This window comes from Oryza glaberrima, chromosome 2, assembly GCF_000147395.1.
Source record: "Oryza glaberrima chromosome 2, OglaRS2, whole genome shotgun sequence".
Taxonomy (NCBI): Eukaryota; Viridiplantae; Streptophyta; class Magnoliopsida; order Poales; family Poaceae; genus Oryza; species Oryza glaberrima.
The window spans coordinates 8,476,240-8,486,069 of NC_068327.1; the positions used below are offsets into that span (position 1 = coordinate 8,476,240).

The 9,830-nt window shown below is 43.6% G+C and overlaps 2 protein-coding genes across 2 annotated transcripts; both read right to left on the bottom strand.

The window, feature by feature from the left end:
* Positions 1–224: 224 nt before the first annotated feature.
* On the bottom strand, positions 225–968 carry LOC127764253 (uncharacterized). Its single transcript, XM_052289106.1, has one exon. The coding sequence runs from the start codon at positions 859–861 to the stop codon at positions 508–510; it is 354 nt and encodes a 117-aa protein (XP_052145066.1). The 5' UTR covers positions 862–968; the 3' UTR covers positions 225–507.
* Positions 969–2,631: 1,663 nt separating this feature from the next.
* LOC127764299 (uncharacterized) lies at positions 2,632–3,380 on the bottom strand. Its single transcript, XM_052289158.1, has one exon. The coding sequence runs from the start codon at positions 3,276–3,278 to the stop codon at positions 2,898–2,900; it is 381 nt and encodes a 126-aa protein (XP_052145118.1). The 5' UTR covers positions 3,279–3,380; the 3' UTR covers positions 2,632–2,897.
* Positions 3,381–9,830: the final 6,450 nt, after the last annotated feature.

The following is a 9,830-nucleotide window of genomic DNA, read 5'->3' on the forward strand; positions in this document are numbered from 1 at the left end:
AAGGCAATAAGTCAGCTGGGCTCATTAAGGCTCGACTCGTTTGAGTTCATTATCTTGATAAGATAGCTTGGCTCGGCTCGTGAGTTGGCTCGTTAGTAAACTTGATTGGCTACTTAATGACCTGTATCCCATTTTATCACTTTAAGAACAAGATTTGGAGATCTTTCTAATTTCAAAAACGAGATTTGGAGGAAGAGACGTCCCTTCAAATATTTTTTATAAAGAAATTGTGAGTGTATTTAGGATTGATCACGGAACTTAAGGGTTGAAATCACACACACCTCTTACCACTGCACTAAAATAGAGAAAATCTCGCGTATCTCAGTTTATATCTAGCTCCATAATCCTCTGACTCATCGGCTACAATATTCATATTCATGATTGAACGGGAATTACAAGGCCTGATTGCAACCAAACATAGGGTACAACGAGGCATGGAGCAATATACAGAGAATTTCAGGAGAGAGAGAGAGAGAGAGAGAGAGCATCCAAAACTAACGGCTTAGCTCATCGCCGGCCGCCGCCGCCGCCGTGGCACCCTCCTCCGCCCGCGGCGACATCGACGCACAGCATCTCGGCGAGGTCGCAAGTCTCGTACAGCATCATCATCTCAATCTCATCCATCCACGGCGCCCGCGCCGCCGGCAGCCCCACCCCCACCGTCGCCTCGGCTCCCCTCCACCCGTCGACCCCCCGCCGGCACGGCCGCGGCCTCTCGAGCGGCGGCGCGGTCGCAACGGCTGCGTCGTTGCCGGTGAGGCGCTGCACGAGCGACTTGAACCCGGCGGCGTCGGAGGTGACGAACTGCGTCTCGATGAAGGTCACCTTCACGCCGCCATTGCCATTGCAACCCCTCTCCATGGAATCGAATCCGATCGACCGATGAGATCAGCTCGATCAGTTGCGACCCTTTCCCCTTTTCTTCTCGATTCGATTCGAATCGACGAAAAGCTCTCTCAACTCAAGGTTGCTGGTGACGAAATCTTCCCGTGCCGATGGGGTTTTTATACAGAGCGCGCCGCGGCGGCGGCGCGAATGCAATACATACGGCACCGATGCCTGCACTATCCGAATGACATGTGGGGTCCAGGTTAGGTGGGGCCCACGTGGAGGTGAGGGTGTGGGTTTTCCGCTGGATGTGTGACTGGTGAGTTGAAGCTTAGCGTTAGCGACAAGGTTTGACTGGTCGTATCCAGTGAGTGACTGGGTTGGTGGTCAGTGACGGACAACGGTCAACCTTTCTGGGAACGGTCAAGGCTCACTCCCTGCCTCGTGCGAGGAGGAGGTTCACTGTATCCTTATCCTATTCTTCTCTGCGTTCTCGGCGGCTTCGCACCGATCCGGTAAGAGCAACGGTAATTAATGTCGTTACTCCTCCGTTTTAGTTATTTGACTAAATTTATAGATAAATATAATAATATTTATAATACTAAATTAGTTTCATCTCTTATAATAAATTTATAAAATGATACTATTTTTTCTACAAATTTAACCAAATTTAGAACAGTTTGACCTTTGACCAAAGTAAAAATGTCTTAAAATTTAAAACGGATGGAGTAATTTTTATAGGTATGTATAACTGTTTACCTTATTTAAAATTATTGTATAAATATATAAGTTATAAATACGATTGAATTGTTTTTAATGATAAAACAACTTATAATGAATAATCAGACATATGTCGAAAAGTCAAAGACCGTCGCTTATTAAAGAAACGGAAAAGAGAATTTCCTGTGCTTGGCTCAGCTACCGATTACTATAATCCTTTGTGCAATTTCATTTATTATAATTGTAAGTACAATTTTTTCTTGTCTTGTTAGCAAGAGTCGAACAATATAAGTGGCGAAGAGGATGCGGGAAAGAAGACCACCTGCTCCTGCTACCAAGCATTAGTCTTGAAAAAAATTTGATAAAAAAGTTGTCTTCAGACTTCGGTCTCAGTTTCTGTCTGATCCTTCTCCACCGAGCGGTTTTCACAAAAATTGATTGATTTTCACGAAACCAGTAGTGTCAATTTTAGTTGGTTTTTTTACGATGTTGACCGAAAGCTATTAGTTTTTATCGGTTTTAGGTCGGTATACAATAAACCGGTCAAGAATGGTTTTAATATTAAATACGGAAAGGTAAAACCTGCCTTCACCTCCAGGCTCCACATTATAGCTGGAGGTGATGAGGGAGAGGACCCATCTCCCTTTCGTATTTACGAGTATTTAGAGTTTTCTCAATAAAATGTTTGGAGGTTTTGTTAATCTACACTAATCGCTAGTCCGTGTTGCATGGATATTGTTATTCCTATAGTTGGCCATAAGGTCGAGGCCCGGGCCAAGGCACGGGATTTTGGCCTGGCCCAAGCATGACATGGCCTGATCGATGTCGGGCCCGTGCCGGCACGACATGGTTGTTGGGCTGTGCCTGGGCCTATGCCTCGGCGCAGCACGAACTTCAAGGATGTGAAATAGACTTTCCAACCATATGTAAGATATGTGTAGGCCTGACAAATCTTGGTCTGGGTTTGACCAGGCTTAGGCCGTGCCGTGCCGAGCAGCCCATATGGCTAACTATAGTTATTCCTATTCTTTTCCATAATTTTGTGAAAAAGTTTCGAAATCGATGAAATTTTGGTGCCCACTGAAATTACCAAAATTTCGGCCTTTTCGGAAAGTATAAACCCTGTTGTGACTCCAAAATCCTTTGATTCATCGGCTCTATCAATTTGTTTTTTTTTTCAGTTTCATGATTAGAACCGGAATTACATGGCCTGATCGCAACCAAACATATAAAACAGGGTACAACAAGGCATGGAGCAATATACAGATAATCTCAGTTAAAAAAGAATGGAACAACATGCAGAGAGCATCCAAAACTGAAGATGGACTGAGCTCATCGCCGGCCGTCGATCAGCATGGAAAACCACCGTATCCGCCGCCGCCGTGGCACCGTCCTCCGCCGCTCGCGCCGACGACGTCGACGCGCAACATCTCGGCGAGGTCGCACGTCTCGTACAGCATCATCATCTCATCCACCCACGGCGCCACCGGCGGCGGCACGGCTTCCCGCTTCACCACCGTCGCGCTCGCGCCGCCGGCTCCCCTCCACCCGTCTGCCCGGCACGGCCGCGGTCTCTGTGGCGGCGCCGCCGGCACGGCTGCGTCGTTGCCGGTGAGGCGCTGCACGAGCGACTTGAAGCCCGCGGCGTCGGAGGTGACGAACTGCGTCTCGATGAAGGTCACCTTCACGCCGCCGCCGCCGCCGCCATTGCCGTTGCAACCCCTCTCCATGGAACCAAATCCGATCAATCGATCGGCCGACGAGATCAGTTCGATCGATCGCTTGCTTAATTTACGTCTCTTCTCGATTCGATCAGCTAAAGCTAAGCTCAACGCAAGGTTGTTTCGTGACGAAAGCTTTCCTGTGCAGGGGGGATTTATATACGACACTGGTGGTTGGGGTCAAGGCGGGAAGAAACCAACGACGACTATTCCAAATGCGACAAGAGGAGACACACGCTGTTCCAATGACATGTGGGGCCCACGGCTCGAGGTTCGAGGTGATGAGTGGAAGTGACAAGTGGAGGAGGTGGTTTGACTGGTCAGCGAGGGGAGGAAGGCAACGGTCAGCTTTTGGGAACGGTCAAGGAGGGCTGGGCTTTCTTCTCCTCGTGACAAAAATAGGTTGTGGCTGGCTCGCTGCCTCCTCTATCCTTTTCCGGTTTTCCCTGTCTGTGTTCTTGCGACTTCACTGTGATGGTAGACGTACGAACGCACAACATCTCTACACCCGCAATACCACACTTACACACATATGAATATGATCGGCCCGTAACACATGCTTGAAAAGACGGAAAATCAATGGTATACACCTAATATCGCCAAATTTATTTTAAGATCTCACTTATATATACGTAATATTTATGGACACCAGAATTTAAACCCTGATGAGTGGAGTCATGCTCCACCACCACACTGTTGGGATATTTTAAATGACTCTCTCTTTTCCTTTCCTCTGTCCATGTGTGCTCCCCTAGTACCTGGTACTTGATACCTGGTACCTTAGGTATCGGTTGGTACCTGGTACCTTTGATACCGACTAGGTATCGACCGATACCTGATGCCCGGTACCCAAGGTATCGGGTGGTACCTAGGTATCAGACCTTAGTACCAAGGTATCAAGCCTGATACTTGTGGGGTATCAGAGGGTACCGTCAAAAAAGAGGAGACGTGGGGGAGGGAGGGCCGCAACGGCGAAGGATGGCGTCGAGGAGGCATGGCGAGGTGAGGGACATATGCTCCCCTGGTACCTGGTACCTGGTACCTGATACCTTTGGTACCGACTAGGTATCGACCGATACCTGATACCCGGTACCTAAGATACCGGGTGGTACCTAGGTATCAGACCTTGGGACCAAGGTATCAAGTCTAATACTTGTGGGGTATCAGAGGGTATCATCAAAAAGAGGAGGAGATGTGGGGGAGGGATGGCGTCGAGGAGGCACGGCCATGGAGGATGTTGCCGCAACCGTACCCCATTCCGGCTCCACCGCGCCTCGCTCCCACTCTCCCTCTCGCTCACCGCGCCCGCCGCCGAGCTCCTCACCGTCGCCACCTCCCCCGCGGCGGTGGCCGCCGGCTCTGGCGAGCGGTGGGCGACGACGATGGGGAGGGCTGCAGTGCCGCCTGATTTGGGGGAGGAGAGTGAGGTAGGAGGAGGTGACGGGGAGGGCTACAGTGCCGTGTGATTTGGGGGAGGAGAGTGAGGTAGGAGGAGGGGATCCGGATGATTTGGAGGGAGAGGAGTAGGAGGAGGAGATCCCATCTCCACGGGATGCCGTGGTGTAGGTTTTCTGTTTCTCAAAAATAAATTGGTGTATGTTCCATGCTGGAAGAAAATGGTACTCCCTATAGTTTCATAATAATTATCGCTTTAAATAAAAAAACTTTACTATTATTTTTTATTATGAGATATATAAAGAATATTTATATTTTAAGATTAATCTATACATGTAATGTAACTGCTATTTTTGTAAAGCAAATATTTTTAAACATAGTCAAAGTTCTAAAAAGTTTAACCTCAATTATGTGTAAAACGATAATTATTATGGACGGGATCGAATAGTATGTTTGTCACTTATATTAGCTATGGACCACGGAGTATAAACCCAAAATATTTAGTTATAAAGACCGTTTATTGAAAGTAATTTCAGGTCGACTTTTCACTACCTCCGGAGCCAAGGAATGAAAATAACAAATAAATCCCTTAAAATGACAATGGAACGTAAAATGTTTTTTAAATAAAAAATGTTTTAGATATAATGCATACATGAATCAAGCGAGTAGACTCGTGGTTATTTAACTAGTATGGCATGTGCGCGGTATGCAAGGGGCAGCACATGCGTTGTCTCGTTTAATTTGTTTGATCATGACTGCGTCCTCCCACGTATGCTTCACCAAAACTTGCGTTCAAATTACAAATCCCTTTCCAGTATTCATGATGAGAAAGACTAGTACTATATACTCCTACATATATAGCAATGCTGATTTTGTCAATGTAGCAGTCCATATATATATTCTCATCTTGGCACAAATTATTTGTAATTAATTTGAATATTGCCAAGCCTTTGTTGAAACGAATAGCCAGCTAGTAGCGTGCTACGTATGAGCGACACCAGCCAAGCAAATGACGAATTGAACCGGATCCGGAAATAATATTCAAACCATTTGGATCATGAATTCATGCACACACTCACACCAGTCAAACCTTAGCTGCATGTGCAGCTGCTGGTTCCCATGAATCCTCCTAATCTCTTCTCCCTTTTCAGAATTATTGGTACCAAAAGCACAGTCAAATGTAGTACGGATTTATTGACTTCTTTTTTATTATTTTCCCCAGTTGCAATCACTTGAAAGTGAGAGGTGTCAGTGACGGCATGTTCATGTTTCTAGCCTTGTGGCTACTTCGAAGAAGTGAAGAAAACTTGAAAAGGTCCTTTCTGTCTTTCTCGTGGTCAGGCTGTGGTTGTGCTGTGCATGAGTAGGAACTAGGAAGCCAGCATTTTTCAAGTTATCAGGTCATAGGGAAGGATTTCGATGTTTTTTAAGTTATCACCTACAAGGCTACAACCAAATTTTAGATTTTAAAACTTAATTTTGGAGTTAATTTTAATGTTTTCTTCATAATAGTTTATTTTCTGAAATTGATTTTTAAGTCGCTCATAGAAAAGTTTCACGCACAAATTATTTTACGACTAATAAGAGTTATGGCTTATAACCACATGTAGGAGAAACGATGGGGCTCGCTCCACAAAAGGATAACAGCAATCTTGAATTGCAGTGGATTTTAGAAAAAAAAATACTATAAGTTTCTGTTAGTGATATGCCCTAAAGGCAATCATAGAGATGATTGTATCACATACTATGTTTACATATTTATCCGACATTGTTTCTTGAAATAGATAACTCATTATTGGTTAATGAATATGTGATTCTTTCATGATACTCTTTATGTTGTTTGTTACTATTTCTAAAGGATCCCTGATCAAATATCATATGTGGAACAAATATGTTTATATGATCAGCACATGTATTAATTGATGATCATGTCTCATGGATCATGGTATAGAGATACCAAATTAATAATATGGACACATGTTGGTGAACATGTTGTTGGATAGACCCAACATGAGATACTGTAAGAGCCATATGTGTTGTGTCATCAGTGATCTCATTGAGTGTTGGTGTTGAATCCTTAGACCTGAGATTATCATGGTTCTCAACATGTGTAGTAGCTTACTTAGGGACTGCTAAACACTACTCCGTAATTGGGTAGTTATAAAAGTAGTTTTCGGGTATGCTATGAAACATGTAATGGGATATGAATAATCAAGATGGGATTTGCCCCTCCTATGGAGAGATATCTCTGGGCCCCTCGATGTTGTAGATTATGGAAGTGCATGGCCATGCCAAAGGTGATTGAGGAGTCAATCACAAGTTATATAATCTATCAACAGGTTCGAGTGAATGATTGAGCTATTAGAGGATGGCACATATCTAGCCTTGAGCTTAATCGATATCATGAGGCAAAGGGGTTCATACAAGTATACACTAGAGGTTCAGCCGATATGATCTTTATGTATGCCCGGTGGGTCAATACGTTCTACTAGGGGCCGCTGTTGACACGTGGACCGAAAAGGAGTTTTCGGGTTACAGCCGAGTATATATGAACCTACAGGGTCGCACCCTTAATGGGCCGGAATAAGGGGATTGGATAGAGATCCAATATGAGTTTAATTCGGATAAGGATCCGAATAGGAGTCCTACGGGTCTTGGAGGCCCGAGTGATGGATCCTATATATTCGTGAGGGGTGTGACCGGCGGAGGTATTGCATCACGTGAGTAACCCTAGCCGTCACTTCCCTCCCCGAGCAAAACCCTAGCCGCGCGCGGGTGCTAGCACATCTGCGTGTGGCGTTCCGTCCCTGTACGTGTGGATACCGGTAGAGGCGCCGCTGGTTTGCGGTGCTGATCGCCGTGGGAGTACGGCGAGGAGAACACACAAGGAGGAGAAGGTCGAGCCAGTGCGATCTACTACTTCCTCTACATCGACGCGCGCTACTTCGCGAGAGTTCCTTCGACTTCTCAGCGTCTTCTTCCGCTGCACAGCACGTCGAGTGGTAACGATCTATGATCTAATACTTGCATGGTTCCTGGTTTACATGATAGAAAATTTTGATTTATGCTATCGTAGCCTACACGATCCCAACAGTTTCTATTAACTTGAATTCAGTAATATATTTACAATTTGCAATCTAACATCAATACAGAAAGATCCGAGCCACACTCTAATGAATGAAGATTCAGCACTATCATCATGCAAGTTGATGAGGTGCAAACTGGTTTCTGGATTATTCAAATATTTTCCTCGGAGGATCAGTATTTTCGAGAGCCACGATGGCTCGAAAAGGATTGCATTTGGAAATGCTGAGGCATTCACAAGTCCAATCCTCTCATTTATGTGCCCCAAAATGCTGATGCAGCGGTGAGAGGAGAGGGGCAGGACAGTTCCCGGCCCTAGATGTTTGATCCAACCACAAACTTTTACTTCTACATCAAAAAACCAATCCTTGCTTCGAATGTAGATAATTGTTTGTCCAAGTTCATAGAACTTAAGTTATTTGGGGACGGTGGTGTACTCTCCATCCCACTTCATCCCAAAATATAATAAATTCGTCCAAAAATGTAGCAACTTAATACTACAACTAGACACAACCTCATCTACATCTGGAATAATATGTTAGCTAATTCAGTTATATTTTGCCATATTTAATCTATATTCGTAATAATATGTTATCTAATTAGTAACACTAGTAATATGCCCGTGCTAACACTACGACAATATTTGATACAATTCATCCTTCAACCAAAGGATGATAGCAGTATGTATAGTAGTATTGTTCTCTGAATCACAGACTTTGGTTAATGACATTATATTATAGTTATGCTTTTTTTCAAACACACTATTATCGGGGCACATTTTATTCATAGGCAATACCATAATATGCTATGCTTCATAAGTCAAATTTCATACAGATGAAACAAAGGAAGGACCGACAAAAATGGTTGTTTTGTAGTTTCCGCAGATAAACAAAAAGACTCCGCTAGACAAATACGGACAGACACATCCTGTAAGTGGGAAGAAATAGCACCAGCCTCATCTATCATGTTGCAAGCCCGCCTCGGGATAACCTCGTTAAGACCGTGCAGAATAGGCAATATATCCTATGCACACAGGCCCTCACGTGTACACACGTGCACACCAACTAAAAAATGTCACCAAAAAATCTAGAAAAAATCATACACATACTTTCAATTGTATTACACCTAGGGTTAAAATCTTAACGTCAAATTCATTATATTTTAGCCGTAACAAAAAAAAACAAAAAATCTGATAGTTTTAAGGTTGCAATTTTGTCAGAATTTTATCTTTTTTGTTATTCTCTATGTAGAATGAATTTGAAGATGCGACTTTGCACGTAGATGTAATACTATTGAAAGTACACGTATGAATTTTCCTAGAATTTTTTGTGATGATTTTTAGTTGGTGTACACGGTGTGTACACGCGAGAGCCTGTGTGCATAGGATACGCTCCCTGCAGAATATGCTGCTTGTCCTTCCTGATTAGTTTCTTATAGTTGCCAAAACCAAAGAATATAGGCACTGAAGATATCGATAACCTACCTGCACATGCTAAATATTCCAATCAATCGGTATAGTAGCTGAGAAACAACTCTGATAAATAAAAAAATAGTGCAGCCCGGATAATATTGAGAGAATTCACCTACAGGTGCATTAATGCACACACCGTGATCAATTACCATATCTCCATTCGCTTGATACAGTGTTGTACAAAAAAAATAAACGGCTGGTGCTTATGTTGTGTCAAGGGTTGTATAACGTCAGATTGAGGTGCTTAGGAAATTAATCCATCCTCAAAACGTGGACACAAAATAGTCTGAACTATAGAATAGAACAAATATAATAAAAACCGGAGCTTTTTGCAGGATTTTTTTTTAAAAAAATCATATGTTAATGCAACGCAAGAACTCTGTACCTGTTGTGAGCTCTTCTTTATACTCACAATTCCTTTTCAAAAGTTCTCCCTTGCAATGCCTCTTGCAATCCCAGATTTTTCAACTCTAGGTGATAAGCCTAAACATAAAAAGGATTGCAACTAGTCTCTAAACAACTAAAATATCATTTGTGGTGCTACAACAAGCTTACAAATTTACTACAACAAACTTTGTTGTTGCATCCTATGTATCCTTACCTTGCCGAAT

Excerpts from the sequence above, each read along its gene's own strand:
- LOC127764253 (XM_052289106.1), bottom strand. The coding sequence starts at position 861 with ATGGAGAGGGGTTGCAATGGCAATGGCGGCGTGAAGGTGACCTTCATC.
- LOC127764299 (XM_052289158.1), bottom strand. The coding sequence starts at position 3,278 with ATGGAGAGGGGTTGCAACGGCAATGGCGGCGGCGGCGGCGGCGTGAAG.